General features: G+C 50.5%; 6 protein-coding genes across 9 annotated transcripts; 4 read left to right on the top strand and 2 right to left on the bottom strand.

The window, feature by feature from the left end:
* Positions 1-82: 82 nt before the first annotated feature.
* PV10_02028 (uncharacterized protein) lies at positions 83-1,460 on the top strand (the record flags this gene model as incomplete). The annotated part of the gene is made up of 4 exons (XM_016366300.1): positions 83-404; positions 451-577; positions 629-944; positions 990-1,460. 4 exons carry the CDS (start codon positions 83-85, stop codon positions 1,458-1,460), a joined length of 1,236 nt encoding a protein of 411 aa, XP_016225818.1.
* A 359-nt stretch (positions 1,461-1,819) lies between these two features.
* On the bottom strand, positions 1,820-3,747 carry PV10_02027 (uncharacterized protein). The gene is made up of 3 exons (XM_016366299.1): positions 3,291-3,747; positions 3,016-3,206; positions 1,820-2,955 (listed from the first exon to the last, which is right to left on the bottom strand). The coding sequence occupies exons 1-3, from the start codon at positions 3,586-3,588 to the stop codon at positions 1,981-1,983; spliced, it is 1,464 nt and encodes a 487-aa protein (XP_016225817.1). The 5' UTR covers positions 3,589-3,747; the 3' UTR covers positions 1,820-1,980.
* Positions 3,748-4,292: 545 nt separating this feature from the next.
* Positions 4,293-5,817, bottom strand: PV10_02026 (uncharacterized protein). Its single transcript, XM_016366298.1, has one exon. It carries the CDS (start codon positions 5,701-5,703, stop codon positions 4,384-4,386), a length of 1,320 nt encoding a protein of 439 aa, XP_016225816.1. The 5' UTR covers positions 5,704-5,817; the 3' UTR covers positions 4,293-4,383.
* A 314-nt stretch (positions 5,818-6,131) lies between these two features.
* PV10_02025 (uncharacterized protein) lies at positions 6,132-7,700 on the top strand (the record flags this gene model as incomplete). The annotated part of the gene is made up of 3 exons (XM_016366297.1): positions 6,132-6,375; positions 6,429-7,417; positions 7,508-7,700. The coding sequence occupies exons 1-3, from the start codon at positions 6,247-6,249 to the stop codon at positions 7,698-7,700; spliced, it is 1,311 nt and encodes a 436-aa protein (XP_016225815.1). The 5' UTR covers positions 6,132-6,246.
* Positions 7,701-10,870: 3,170 nt separating this feature from the next.
* PV10_02024 lies at positions 10,871-12,701 on the top strand. 3 transcript variants are annotated; one of them, XM_016366296.1, is made up of 2 exons: positions 10,871-11,817; positions 11,914-12,701. In XM_016366296.1, the coding sequence occupies exons 1-2, from the start codon at positions 11,337-11,339 to the stop codon at positions 12,402-12,404; spliced, it is 972 nt and encodes a 323-aa protein (XP_016225814.1). In that variant the 5' UTR covers positions 10,871-11,336; the 3' UTR covers positions 12,405-12,701. The 3 variants fall into 3 exon arrangements, with proteins under 3 accessions (XP_016225814.1, XP_016225813.1, XP_016225812.1); XM_016366295.1 differs by having other exon boundaries at positions 10,871-11,853; XM_016366294.1 differs by having other exon boundaries at positions 10,871-12,701.
* PV10_02023 lies at positions 12,678-15,045 on the top strand. 2 transcript variants are annotated; one of them, XM_016366292.1, is made up of 4 exons: positions 12,678-13,655; positions 13,718-13,873; positions 13,938-14,004; positions 14,073-15,045. In XM_016366292.1, the coding sequence occupies exons 1-4, from the start codon at positions 13,555-13,557 to the stop codon at positions 14,163-14,165; spliced, it is 417 nt and encodes a 138-aa protein (XP_016225810.1). In that variant the 5' UTR covers positions 12,678-13,554; the 3' UTR covers positions 14,166-15,045. The 2 variants fall into 2 exon arrangements, with proteins under 2 accessions (XP_016225810.1, XP_016225811.1); XM_016366293.1 differs by having other exon boundaries at positions 13,938-15,045.
* Positions 15,046-15,104: the final 59 nt, after the last annotated feature.

Genomic DNA, 15,104 nt, shown 5'->3' with positions numbered 1-15,104 from the left:
TGACTTGCTTCGCAAAGAGTCTCCTGGATCGTCCGAGGGCCACTTGTCACTCGCCTGGCGCTCGGTCGTGTGGACACTGTTCATGATGGACCGCATATTCAGTGGTGGTAGCGTGAGATCCTCTTGCGTCGCGGCCTCGTCTTTTCGGCTCTTTCTCATGCCATGCGGCCCGCCCAATCCCCAAGGCTTTTCTGCGTCGACAGACATGACGTTGCCGACTTCGCCTGGAGATATGCTTCGGGCGGGTACCTTGGATATCATTTCTCTCAACATTGTGCTCCTTGACATATGGCATGGCTCGCTCATGGACATGTTCGACGACAGCTCATCGGCCCTCATTCCCTTTTGGAGACATGATTCCACCCATGCCGCCATTGAGGGCCGTCTGATGGAATTCGAAATGAGTGAGTGCTCCCAGAAGAGCCCCCTGACCTCTCTGATCCAAAATAGAAGCCCATCCACACCGATATACTGCGGTTGGATCTCCCCGTCGTGTTTTGAATGAACCTCACCTACGACCCTACTACTCAGCCTGGGTGTTTTATCAAATACTCTATTCTGCCACACGATGTCGTCTGTAAGTTCTCCACGCTTGGGACTATGACGAGTCTTGTAATGATAATTCTAGCCATCATCCCTTTGTTTTGTTCATGAAAACTCGTCAACAGCATGATCAAGTTCCTCTGACAACCTTACAAAAGTCCCACCAAGATTCCATGATACACTCCAATTGGGTCATCCGACACATCATTGAGACAGAAGAAGCAGGCATCACCACTTATGATCCCTTCATCGCCTATCTCGTTGCACTTGCAGCCAGTATCCAGCTGGAACATACCATCAACGATAACCCAAAGGTTGCGAGTGCTGCCCGGCGCAAATATGACAAAGCACATGATTACCTCCAAAAGACAGCCAAGATATGGCCTAGTGTAGGCAACATTGTAAGTTCTGGCATGCGACACCTCGATCTATACTGACATTCCCAGCTGAGTGTCCTTGAGGAAATCTCAATCCGTCTTCACAGTCGTAACACCATCAGCCATGTACATGGCGAATACGACGGAGCCATTCCTCACAACGAGATCTCGCACGTGAACGTGGAGCAAGAGGACCTCGATCTCATGGCCAAGCTCTTTGACTATGCAGCCCTCGCCCTTGAACAAGAGAGGACATCTCCTGTCCTAAACTCCGCTCCCCGACACAACTTCCAGCCCTCCGATATGACTTCCAACCTTCTCCCAGAGACTATCACGTCCGCATCCAATGACTCGGCCGCGGTTGAACCACGGCAGAACCGTCCATATGCCTTGGCAGTGCCCGAACCAATCGACTGGCCTAACGAAGACTTTGATATCTTTCCAGACGTTACGAATGATTGGTCCTTCTTTGGCCGGCCATGGTCCACTCATTTTTCAGAGGGGCCAACATGGCTAGGCCCATCTCCTGGTTCGCAATGAAGGCTCAAAAGAAGATATTTTGGGGTGGATGGCCGCCTATACCAGACATACCGTTGAGCCCGGGTCTTCAAAGCGAAAGTATATCGAGATCGCACGCTTGCGCTGAGGAACTTGTCCAGATTGTGATTAGACTCACAATCATCGTCCACTCGTAGATGATTAAAGTCAACGGTCCACCACCGAGTGGTCTTTGGCAGACATTGAAACCTGGCCGACCTCACGCTTCCGATCCGTTGGAGTTTCTGTCACCTTGGACTCGTGGTCAGCTGACAATGAGAACCCTCCCCAAATTTGTACAAGTTGATGAACGAGTTCACATTTTCAGCCAAAAATGACCAATGATTTACTATGTGGATGGTGTACTCTTAATGATTTCTAATTTGCCACAGGGCTCAATAGTAAGAGCTATACAACCGTCACCCTCAAACCTATCAGCTTCTTGTGCTCCCTCGGCTGAAGCTACCGAAACTTTGTCATCTACGTCCTGACAATGTAGCATCAAGTCAACCTCCCCTTAAAACTATAGTGTATATCGAAATCCTGCCACCCCATCGATGATCACAAGCCCCTGGTCCGCCTTCTTGTTCTGACGTCGGAAGTACTCGACGACGGCAAGCACATTGATGACGAATCCCACCATGAGACCAAACGCCGCATACATGCCGGGTCTATACCCAGGTGCATCTTGTGCTCGAAAGATTTGGGAACCAACGACGCCACCAACGGCTCCAAACACAATTTGTGTGGCGATCCCCACTCGTCGAGCTCTGACCGAGACCAGGTTGTTGGGCATGAAAGTGAGGACGGTCGGGATGATGCATTGGATTCCCGCCATGGAGAAGAAGACGCCAGTCAGTTTGCCGCCTGTGTTTGGACCCCAGCCCATCAGAATGAAACCGATGACAGTCACGACGGCGTAACCAATCATAAAGGGCGATCGTATGCGGTATTTGTCGGCGTAGTACCCTGTCGCAACCGAGCAAATGGCCCCCAGCATGTAGGGCGGAGTCTGAAGAATCTGGCTAAGAGCCACCGAAAATCCAAAGGCGCTGAGAATACTGGGCATGAAGAAGGCCAAAGCATAGAATCCGGCGGCCGGGTACAAGTACAACATAGACATGGCCCAGATCCGCCAGTCTTTCAATGGGGCCAGTGACTCCTTGAATGATGCCTTGTCGTTGAATTCTTCAGCCCGATCATCTTGGAGGCGTTGTTTAACGAGCTCGAGCTCCTCTGGCTTCAGCCATTTGGCCTTCTCAGGGAATTCGGAGACGTAGAGGTAAACGATGACAACGCATGCGATGGTGATTATACCGGGCATGATGAAGATCCAGCGCCATCCTCGGAGTCCTCCCACTCCCTCCATTTTACTGAACCCGTATGAGATGACGCCGGAGAAACCGGCAAAGATGCTGGCCATCGTATACCAGATGGCAATTCTCCGGTGCGTCTCGTAGCGCCTGTACCATGAGGAGATCAGATAGACGCAAGCAGGCTAAGACAACACGTCAGCATGGTTGAGGAAGGTGTCACAAAGGATTCGACTGGTCCTTACATTGAGTCCACCCTCGAAAAGACCCAACAGAAGTCGCAATACGGTGAGTTGGACGAAATTGTTCACGAAACCAAGGCACATGGCGACAGTGCCCCATGCAAAGATGAGGAACGACAAGTATGGAACGACACCAATTGGTCGGACGATGAGATTGCTCGGTAGCTCAGACAGAGCATAAAAGATGAAGAAGACTAGCATGGCACACGCAAGTCAGTCTTGTGCGGACCAAAGCTGCTAGAGAGCAGCGGAAATGGACGGGGAGAGATATAACCTACCCGAAACAGCGATATTGTACCGGTTTCCTTCCAAGTCGAGATCATCTGCCATTCCTGCGACCCTCGCTGAGGCAATATTGGTTCTGTCAATCGAAGACAGGCCGACCAGCAGGATGGGGATGGGCAAAACCCGCCAGTCGATCTTTCGTAGAAGGCGTTTCTCGGCTGGAGTCACGACTGAAGTGGGAGTCGCATCGATTTCAGCAATCACTGTCCCCTTTTTGGCATCCTCCAACGAGTCATCGTTGACAGATGACGACGCTGCTGCCACTTCCTTGTCCTTGGAGTTGATATCCATGCTTTACGACGATGATAAAATTTTGAGCGTCAAGGATGGTGAAGGTGTCCGTTATTGAACCGGCTCATGGGTCTTGTCAGTACCATCCGACCCACGAGGGAACTTATATATCATGTTTGGTTGCTGATCTGATTAGCAGATCGCGGCGGAAGAGTTTCGTGGGGTGTGGGAAATCAGTCTAGACTGCGGGTCGGTATACGGGACACGGATGCGGAACAAGGAATTTTTAGAGTGGAGCGATTTCGGTTCACCGGTTCGAGCGGCACCACGTGGAAACTTGCTACTGATTGTGATCGGTGGTTTAGAGAAACATGAATCTGATTAGCTAGTCATCAAAGTGTTCGTATCTAGCAGCATAATCGCTTGACGTCGAGGCCTGTCTGGACCTGGTTATCAGTTCGAGCGGCATACGGCAGTGAAACGTGCATTGGCCAATTTAGTCAAGGAGGCAGGTATATCATCATGTCGAAGAGATAAGACACGGCATGAATTAAAGACACGGCTCCAATTAAAGATACGCCGAAATGCTAGGGAGGAGTAATAGTAGAACACATGGGATACGCGGAAATGATAGGAAGGAGTAAGAGTAGAATACATGGGATACAACAATTAGATATGTCACTTGATAAAACGTAATTTTGGAACAAGCGTCGAACTTCCTGATTTGAGTAGATTCATCAATTTGACTACAAGAGCATCGATTGCTTCTCGGTACTTGAGTTGCACATGACAATGGCCACATTCAATTTTATCAAAGACTAGGACTCGTTTACATAGTACATGCAACAGAAGCCTCTACAGCTTCGTCCGGCTCAGTTCAATAATCGGTTTTCCCGGAGATTTCTTCAGGTTTCCGGCGAGCCAGACATGTGTAACGTTGTCTGGGTTAGAGATGATGCTGATATTTTCCAAAGGATTGGACGTCAGTGCAATGAAATCCGCGTCATAACCCTCCGTCAACAGGCCAGTCTTGGGAGCCTGAGGGCCGAGAACGCCTGGGGCAGTGGCAGTAGCAGCCTCGATTGCCTGCAAGGGGGTCATTCCGCCCACCTGAACCGCCAGCACCAATTCCCTGCCGTTCTGTCCGTGACTCAATGCGGTGCCTCGTTTGCTGATGCCAAAGTCCGAACCGCTGGCAATCTTAACACCACCAGCCACTGCTGCACGGTAAGCTTTGGCATGTTGAATTGCAACTGGCTTCAGCTTCTCGTATGCCTTCTCCGACCACACCTCGGCTACTGTCAAGCCATCCTCAATGATACCACGGGTTGGGACGAGGATGATGCCTTTCTCCTTCATCAGTCTAATCGCCTCGTCGTTGATGTAGGTCCCGTGCTCAATAGTGGTGACCCCGCCGCGAATTGCCGCCATAATGCCGGGAAGACCGTGGGCGTGCGCCGCCATAGCGCGTTGCGATCGAGCTGCCTCCTCAACCATGGTTTTAATTTCCGCGTCAGAGAACTGCTGGTGTTGTGGGTCGTCACGTTCACTGGAAACTCCTCCACTGGTGCAGATCTTGATGGCCTTGGCGCCTTTGCGAAGTTGTTGTCGTACCACTTTGATACATTCCTCGACACCGTCTGCCGTCACCATAGGAAGGCCGTGGCAGCTCATTTCGTGAAAGTGGTTTTCTGGCATGGAATGGTGATCGACGTGGCCGCCTGTGCAACTGATAGCAGCACATACTGAGTAGATGTTGGGACCAATGAGCCGACCGGCCTCAATTTCCTGGGAAAGCTCAACCCCGAAGCCTGCAGTCTCGCGGACACTGGTGAACCCGGCGTTCAAGGTGGCTGCAACGTCGTGTGCCGTACGAGTTCCGGCCAAAAATTGCGAAGGGGCGACCATGCCAGCCATACTCTGTTCCAGATGTCCAATGAAGTGCACGTGGCAATCCCAGAGGCCCGGGAGCAAGACAGGAACCTCGACCGTCCGCTCCTTGGGGACTTCCAGGGACTTAGGAAGTTTTGAGAGAGGCCCAGCATAGTCGATCTTGCCTGAAGAGTACACCAGGATAGCATCGTTGATAGGATCACCTCGACCTGGAATGAGAAGAGGAGTTTTGATAGCTGAACGGGCTACGCCCGCCGTGCTGGAACCTTGGGCATTCGACATGGTTGAATCGTGGTGATATTGACAACTCCAATGTGTCTTTCTTCAACAAGAATTATTCAAAATCGTTCGAGAAACCAATTCAGATCGGGAGATATGAAGGGCGCTATTCCTGGGGTACGACACACCTGTAATAACAGATCTTCTATCTCTTTATCCCAACTTGCGGCAAAGTTCAGTCAGTGCCAAGTCCGGTATCATCTCCACTAAGTAGAGGAAGCATCCCTGCTTCCGGCTTCCGGCCTCCGTATCCCGGACCTCGTCTGCCGCTTTGTGGATGATTTGCACGTTATGCTCGACCTCGTCAGCCGAGCACCATCTTTCATGCTTGCGCCAGATTGATAGTGCCGATTTCCGTAGAATACGATGTCAGTCCACTATCCCTTCTAGATCATCTCTATCATGTTGGTTCCCGGGAGTCGGCACACGGCCAAGAGACTCAAATCTGGGCTCGATAACGAGCAGATATGGTCTTGTTCTCCTCGATGCGAGGACTTGCTTAGAGAAGAAGTGTAGACCTAACGAAAACCGCAATTAGAAAGTCTCATGGACGGAATGAAGAAAGATTGGAACATCGTCGTGGTTGGTGCCGGGATATTTGGCCTGACAACCGCTCTTGAACTTGCTTTGCAGGGATATCGAAATATCACCGTCCTAGATCGCCATGTGCCCCCGGTGAGAAAAGATAGTCAATTATCGATAAACGCTCTTCTAATCTCCAGTTCCAGGTTCCTGACGGCTCCAGCGTTGACATCTCACGGGTCATTCGATTCGACTACGCCGACGATCTCTACCTCAAGGTGGCCTTGGAAGCGTATGAGAAATGGTCCAAATCGCCCAAATACAAAGATATTTTCGTTCCCGCGCCTGTTGTGTTAACCAGCGATCGCAACTCTCTTGGAAGGACCTATATCGAGAATGCCACCAATGCTTTAGACCGCGCGAACCTCCCGTGGGAAAGATTACCTTCCGCTGATGCCACGCGAAGTCTATATCCAACCTTGAGTGGTCCTCTTGCTGGACCCGAGTTCATGGGCTACCACAACCAACAAGCAGGCTGGGCAGATGCACTCAAGGCCGTTGTCAGCCTGCGTGATGAGTGCGTTCTCCGCGGGGTTTCGTTCTTGTCAGGTCGTGCTGGCACCGTTGTCAAGTTCGACAGAGATACGTCAGGGACAATTCGCGCTGCCAAAACTCTGGCCGGCACCGAGGTCCTAGGTGACCTGTTTATTCTCTCTGCCGGTGCGTGGGCAGCCAGTCTGGTGCCCATGTACAACTCCACTCTCTCAACCGGCCAAGTCCTTGCGTACCTTCGTCTGTCGCCGGAGGAGATGAAGAAATATGAGCAAATGCCTATCTACGTCAATTTCGGTACGGGATGGTTCAACTTCCCACCACACAAAGACACATCGCTGTTGAAGATGGCCGTGCATGGATGGGGTTATGAACGATCCCCAAGTGAAAGTGAACGCGAGATCCTCAAGTCTGATGTTTCGACGCCACCTTTTGCGGTTACCGGTGGACGCAAGAACTATATCCCGTTAGATGGGGAACGCCGGCTGCGAGACGGCCTCAAAGAGTTGCTGCCCGAACTTGCTGAGCGACCATTTGAACGGGTTGCTGTGTGCTGGTACACCGACACGCCCACGGGCGATTTCATCATGGACTACCACCCAGATTATCGTAATCTTTTCATTGCCGGAGGAGGCAGTGGGCAGTAAGTTCTTTCCTCTCCCCCAGACCACCGTTCGCGGTAGCCTTGAAGTAAGAAATGTTGGTGCACTAACCTGCGATCATCGAAACACAGTGCCTTCAAATTCTTGCCAGTCCTCGGCAAGTATACAACTCTTGCTCTCCACAAAGCACTCGAGCCTGAGCTCTCGAAAAAGTGGCGTTTCCGTACCGAGTACAAGGAGACGGCCGATGCCTTCGCAGGTGATGGAAGTCGAGGAGGACCAGAAAGAAGACAGTTCCTTGCTAATGAACGGGCAAAATTATAGACAAGCTAAGGATGTTGATCAGGGGTAATAGGGCTACAATAGAACTCTGTAGATAACCCGCGTACTAGACTCTCAATCAACCTGCTTCACCTGTTGTCCAGCCTAGCGTGACAGTCGGCTATGGTGCTAGAAACCTACAGTGACACTGGACGGACTGATTCCTCCCCGTTCTGATCTTCAGCCACGGAAGACGGAAGACGGCGATTCGGATGGACGATCGTCTTTTAGGTGGAATAAACAGTAGTGGTACAATAGTTAGCTGGATAGTTGCTCGCTCACAGACGATACACGGTTAGCTTGTTTAACTGCACTCGCTTGTGAGGTCATTGGTGCGCATGCTCCATTTTCTATATATTTACCTCTGACCACTCGTGGGCCAAGAGCACAATCGCATCTTGTAAGAACCTTCGACCTCTTCCAACCAGCTCTCGTGTGCCGGTCACTATGCGTTCTCCACTTCTACTACCTTGCCTATTGTTCGGCTCCTTGGTGCGAGCAAGACTGTTCCCAGTGCCACCTGGATCGGCCAATGTTCACATCACTCATTATCCTTATACAGACACAAGTCGAGAGGACCCCTTTGCCGAGGGTTGTGGTCAACCGCGGCGGCTGATGCTTACTCTCTATCAGCCAGCCACCTGTGAAGAGACCGAGACTATTACCTACCTACCTCCTAGAACGGCTCTTGCGTTGGAAACACTATTTGGCCAATATCTGCCAAATATAAGCTTCAGCAACTTCGAGCTACAAGTTTGCCCTGAGGCATCAGAGAACAGTGATACACCCCTTCTATTGTATGCACCCGGTGGTTGGGCCCCTCGTGGCATCTACGCTGCAATGTTACAGTGGATCGCTTCGTTGGGCTTCAATATACTCTCTGTCGATTTTCCCTACGATGCAACAATGGTGGAGTACCCGGACAGCACTTTCGTGGAATATACCAAAGATTACAACTTTGCGGACGACATCCTTACATTTCTTGCGCCTCGCGTTGAAGACATCTCCAGCGTCTTGAAACTTGTGACCAATAGGACACTTTCCGAGCAGATCGGACTACCTGAGGTGAACACTGAACGGATAGCCATATTTGGGCACTCTCTGGGGGGCGCCACAGCAGTTGGTGCTCTTCAAGCAGAGCCACGACTTGAGGCAGCCTGCAATATTGATGGCGGTCTCTGGGGAGAACAGATTACCACAAACAACAGCCGTCCATTCATGCTCATTACTGCAGCCAACCATCCGGACTCAGATACATCTTGGTGGGAGAATTGGGAGTACCAGCTGGGTCGAAAGTGGCACTTGGATATTGCCGGTGCGGCTCACAACACATTGACTGACTTCTCAATCCTCTCCAAACTCCTCGGGACGAACCTGACTGATCCGGCTGTTGAGGCTTTCATCGGTACCATTGATCCGATCCGAGTGCTCACAATTCTGCGAGACTATGTTGGAGCGTTCTTTTTCGACATCCTCACAGGCAAGGATGACGACCTACTCAAAGGACCAAGCTCGGACTATCCTGATGTTACCTTCAGGAACATGTCGTCGGGTGGAAACCAGTAGAATAATCAGATGTGTTCTTCTGGACTCACCGTTACCGAGGAAGTTGGGTTCTGATGGCGATGAAGGTCTTGGTAAATAGTTGGGTAGATTGGACAGGTGAAATTCGATTCTCTGACGCATTAAGGGAGATGTGTGCGACTGTGTCACGGTGCACGGCTGCAAGCAAGTCCCCTTGATGCAAAAAAGTGTTTACGAAGTAATGTCCTCTATAAACCTTAGGATGTGGTGAGGCGGAGGAAGCGTCAATTTAAAGTGGGTCGAGGCATACTCACATGGTGGTAAAGTTTGCTGCATGGCTGCACGGTAAATCGTAATAATTGTACTAAGGGCATTATTTTTACGATATCCCACCCTCAAGAGCCGGGATAAGAGTTGATTCAAGGCCTTGAAAGCCGAGGAGCAGATTTGCCAGACCTCATGGGTTACGGTCACGAGTACAGGAGAAGGAGGAGTTTGCGCGCTATTCGCTCAGCCTTGCACTTCCACGTGATCATAATCAGGTGATGGTCACATGACCATTGACTTCGAGTGGCTTCAAGCATCATCTACGAAATACTATAGGTGAGCCAAGCACGGATTTCTTTCCTGTTGAAGAAGAATCCCGGCATGGCCCCTGATCATCATACGGCCATGAGCGATGTGATATGGAGGGCAATGCTGGACATACCCATGCCGGCTCGTACCTTGGAGGATGGTCTGGACCAAACCGCTCGGAGGCGAGATGAGTAAGGACATGGCTTCCTGTGATTAGAATGGCAAGTGATGAAAGGTTAATGCTCGTACAACATAAACTTTCGAGCCCGGCTTTGATGTAAATTGGGTTATTCAAGGCCACTTAAATGTATTTGATCGACGCTGGGTTCGGCCAAGGACATGAATCTGGAGCCGACCTGGGGCTCCAGCTTACTATTTTCAAGCGCGACATCAGTCAGGCACGGCAGGGTCCAAACCTAGCGACGAAGGTGGTACACGTGTGAGCATGTAGATCTACGCGCGATATATCCTGGTACAGAGTAAAGTTAGAGATGGCAATGTGTAGGCATATGTTGATATAAGGGTAGGTCGGCTTGTCGATCCAAGGCAGGTGGCAAAGTCAGCTGACTAAGGCAGAATTGGGCGACGTGATTGGCTGTGGGGAGGAGTCGGCCTCGGTAGATGCCAAGCCTTAGGCTCCAAATTCGGCCCCGGAGCGGAGCGACCAATGCGCGAAATCTCGCCTGACAGAAATGGATGAATCACTTGTCGATGTTGCCGTCGACTTCAATTGAGGCTCCATGGTCCAACACAGCCTTTTGTGTCCGAATTCGTGTTGACCATCACCTGGACATACGCTCCAGGCGCCACTAATTTGGCTTTGTCGCCGATTCACTTCCGGCCCATTTGCCTCGTCCGTGACGGTTGACCCTTCCCCTTGGCGTAGGGCCTCGGCGTCTGCCTCTTGGACGACGGCGTTTGAGCATATCGCGCCGCAGTCAATGATTAGATATGACGTTGAACTTCAGATACTGCTCGCGGATTCTGGACTCCAAGGGACACGAACCAAGCAAAGTTTTGCAGCACAAATAGCGGTCATTTGCACTGCCGGGAATATGCCTCATGCCCGCACACGGATAGGAATACCCGGTCATCGGCGTCCTGTCTGCCTGTCCTCGTAGCCTTGTGTTCAAGCGCTGACATTTTTATCAAGAGAGTTCTGACCGTTTCCTGCGGGTTCTAGAACGAGTACATAAATGTCACAGTACTAAAGATTTAGGAATTTAGGACCCTCGTACTTCTTTCATTAAACCTGCCACAGCCTAGTGGTAGGCCATTTGGTTCTTTTCTTCTGCATGTTAGAACTGACATAATCCAGTGCGGCACGGTGGCTGTATCGTTATTAACGCCAATAAAAGGAATTCTTTGCGAGTGACGACACATGCAGGGCATCTCGTGATATTCACTCATCACTTTCTCATCCCATCAGCATCGAGCTATTTGAGTTATGGTCCTTGCCACTAGCGGGAAGAAATCTCTCTTCGCAACCCAAACGACTTTCAACATTGAATCAACCATTAAATAAACGAAAACATATACATGTCGTCTGGTGGCGAAGATCGTCCACGGAAGAACAGTTCGTCATCACAAAGCACCGGACCAAGCCAGCCAAGCGGGGAGAGGCGCCCCAACACGATCGAGTTTGTCGACAGCCAGGACCCCAACGTAAGGAGTGCGATTCAGAGGCACACGGCATACCATTCTGCAGCACAGAGACGAGATGCTCGAACGAGATATCTTCAGCGACCAGGGCAGAGTCGATTCCTGCCGTGGGGAAGGCGACCGGCGAGAGGCCGCTCTGAGCAGCCAACATCCTCCGCCAGCAGTGTCAGCTCCTTGTCGATTTCCCCTGTACCCTCAATCGAAAGACCTGCCGATCAAAGCCGAAGCTCTAGCAATCCACTTGACCAGGATTCGCAGGCATCGAACAGTCGATCAGCGTCGTTGCCGGACACCGACACCACTCTATCGGTCTCGGTGTCGACTAACAATGTACGAGACGAAGCTGTTCTCGAGTTCTGTAAGTGCAATACAGGCATCAAACTCTCCCCAAGCCGTACGACTCAACTCCAGCCAATCCATGGAAGACGTTCACTAATTTGTTCATTAACTCCAGGGGCGACAACACACTGCCAGCACAATCGCCGACTACCCTTGCTAGATGGCGCACTGGCATATATGCAAGAACACGAGGCGTCCAGAAGCCTCCTCCTGGCTTACGCATACGCAATGCGGTGGAAACTGTACAGCAGCCCGGAGACTGTGCAGGATCAAGTCGATGCGCAGGCCAACCTCGGCCGAGGAACCAATCTTCTCTGGAACCAACTACGAGTGTCCGGAACCATTAGCCCGGATCCCGTCATTCAAACCGTCCTATTGTTGATCGCATACACGGCAGATTTCGGCCAAGTCAGCGAGGTGCAGATCCATGTTGATGCTTTACGGACCATGGTCGCCCAAAGAGGCGGTATCGGTAGCTTTGGGCACAATTCGATACTTCAACAACAACTGTGGGGGATTGGAACCTCACGCACATTTCATATTACATTTGGGTGCGAGGCTGGGTGTACAAGTCCGCTGCGATTTCCCGCCGGATTGAGTTTATGATGTTATGAATACAACTGGCACGGATCAGGTAACCGGTGTATACTGTTAGAGGCTTCGCTAGAGTCTGGAGCCTCCTGTCTATGCATAGAGGTGAGGGGATTATGGAAAAAGCATTCGGACTATGAAAAGAGATGTACAATATGTGATTGAAAGGATGGGCAAAATGGCTTGACGTTGATATCCATGGCAGTGCCAGGTTTGCGCCACCTCATATGTGGTGATTGCAAATGGAAGGTTGGATACTTGGGCTGGGTCCCAAGGTCGTCCATTTCCATTAATTGACCAAATTGTGGTTTATTTTCTCTATTCCCCTTGAAATTGCCGACTCAGTATTGGTAGACGTTGGTTGCATAACATGATATGCTCCCACAAGCATGTGACTCGAAAGCATGTGACGTATGCGTACATAAGTGCTCGTGCCTGCCCGCATTGCGATTGCGCCTTCCTCAATCCCTCCTAGTGGCTTCCCCATTTCTTGCCAACAATTCTCGCTCCTGCCGTGTGCCTGGCCTGCAGCGGTGGCTTCATTTGCCTCTTTGCTGTTGATGCCACCTCTCTTCTCCTGTTGTGTTAGTTACTACCTACTTGTAAAATAGATAAAAAAGACATCTTGATACGAATACATTGGGCGAAAAGGTAATTGAGGTTCCAACATTGTCCCAGACTTTTATGAGGTCAATTGATCTTGGACCATACAAATACTCATATTGTGCCCTCGATTTCCCCCACCTAACGCACCGCACCGCACTTGGCCCCCGTGGCCCGAGAGCGCCCCCAAATCCCAAGCATTATTATTCCTCCGGCTTCCGTGTGTGTGCGCCCGCAGTGTGCCTGTCACGCCGCCACTTGCACCTGCCACCTGCCTCCTGCCACCTGTACACGGCAACTGCAACTGCCTAAGTACTATAGCTAGATTTTTAGTAGCAAAGGCAAGCACTACTACCTAATACGTACACGCACTTCCTACTACTACTCACCAGCCTCTCCCACCATCCAACCCTCATCCGCTATCCACAATCCACACCCACTTCCGGCACCTCAACTCTCCTCTCTGTCCACCTTGAGATAAACTGATCCCTCACTCAGCCTTCCACAGACAAAGTCGCACAACGAGCTTGGCTATAGATTCTCTCAAAAATCATCATTCACCATGTCGGGCGAGGCGTGGCTATACCTGCTTGCGGTCCTCATCAATGCCGTCAATCTCTTCCTCCAGGTCTTCTTCACCATCATGTACAGCGATTTGGAATGGTGAGAAATTCCCTATCCCCCGTCTTCCAGTCCTCAATTCGTCGCTAACATGTTGGGATCAGTGATTATATCAACCCTATCGATCTCTGCAACCGCCTCAACACCTACATCATCCCCGAAGCCGGTGTCCATGCCTTCTTGACCTTCCTGTTCCTTATCAATGGTTACTGGCTGGCAATATTCTTGAACTTGCCTCTACTAGCCTTTAATGCAAAGAAGTGAGTCTAACCTCTCACACAACCTTTCTGCTCAAGAACAGAGCTAAGCTAACTCTTGTCGCAGGATAATTGACAACCAACACCTCCTTGATGCAACCGAGATCTTCCGCAAGTTGAATGTACACAAAAAGGTGAGCATACCGTCATGAGCAAAGCAACCGCATGAGATAAACAATCCGCTGACATGTGGAAACACCAGGAATCCTTTATCAAACTTGGTTTCCACCTCGTCATGTTCTTCTTCTACCTTTACAGCATGATCGTTGCTCTGATTCGAGACGAGTCTAACTGATCTTGCGGTCTGATCCCGCATGCTGTAAGGCATCGGAGCTATGTTGAAGGCACCTCCTCCGTTCGGATACCCTTGGAGGCCCCGGCTTGAGCATCTTGATAAGGATTCCTTGCAAAGAAGATATGGCGATGTACCACATGTAAAGGCATGCCTGGTGGGCTTTGGATGCCGGGCAAGGCTGTCGATGTTGACCCAGTCACTTTGACTAGATGTTCCAATTCGTTGGACATGTTGACCCCGATCAGAACATACGACCATGTCGTCCAAGGAACACAGATATGCTCACCTAAATCCTTGCATATGACGAAAGGTATGGCTCCTACAGCTTAGACACAGCTCTCCAGGCCGTTCCGGCATTTGTCTCCCCCTTGGCGAGATCCGAGCGCATGGCAACGGATAGGAGGAAGAGGAAGGGGAAGAGGAAGAAGAGAAACGCGCGTCTGATAGACTGTTCCGAGAGAACATCATGAATCACGTCATTTGTCGGTGTACTGTTTGAACCATGACTGGTATGACGGCTTTGATCGTCTACCAGCTTCTTGGGTAGACTTGGAAAAGTCTCTAGGACAAGCTGCTACACAACAATCAATTATATCTGTTTCAATACGTACCCAAGGAGGTAGACCAAATGCTTCCAGTTAGAAGAGGATGGGGTATACGAAAAAGCTAGCTTTGCGTGAGCGACCAACGTTTCAAAGAACAAGTAGCCATAAATTGCAAGATATGACTGTGTACAGGTCCCATGCTTCCAACAATGGTGAATGCAGTTTCTTCATATATCATATTGATCATCAAACGAGCAGAAGTAATATATAGAATAAATTAAGGATGTCTGACCGTTGGCTTTCTCACCCAAAGGAAGTAGTCTGGCATTTGGGAGGTTTTCACTTGATCTTTCGAGCAGAGTAAAATTAAAACAGCCGTCTGACACAAACATTT

The sequence above is a fragment of the Exophiala mesophila genome (genome assembly GCF_000836275.1).
Source record: "Exophiala mesophila strain CBS 40295 unplaced genomic scaffold supercont1.2, whole genome shotgun sequence".
NCBI classification, from domain to species: Eukaryota; Fungi; Ascomycota; class Eurotiomycetes; order Chaetothyriales; family Herpotrichiellaceae; genus Exophiala; species Exophiala mesophila.
The sequence above is the reverse complement of the archived record's forward strand: the minus strand, read 5'-3'. Positions and strand labels throughout refer to the sequence as shown.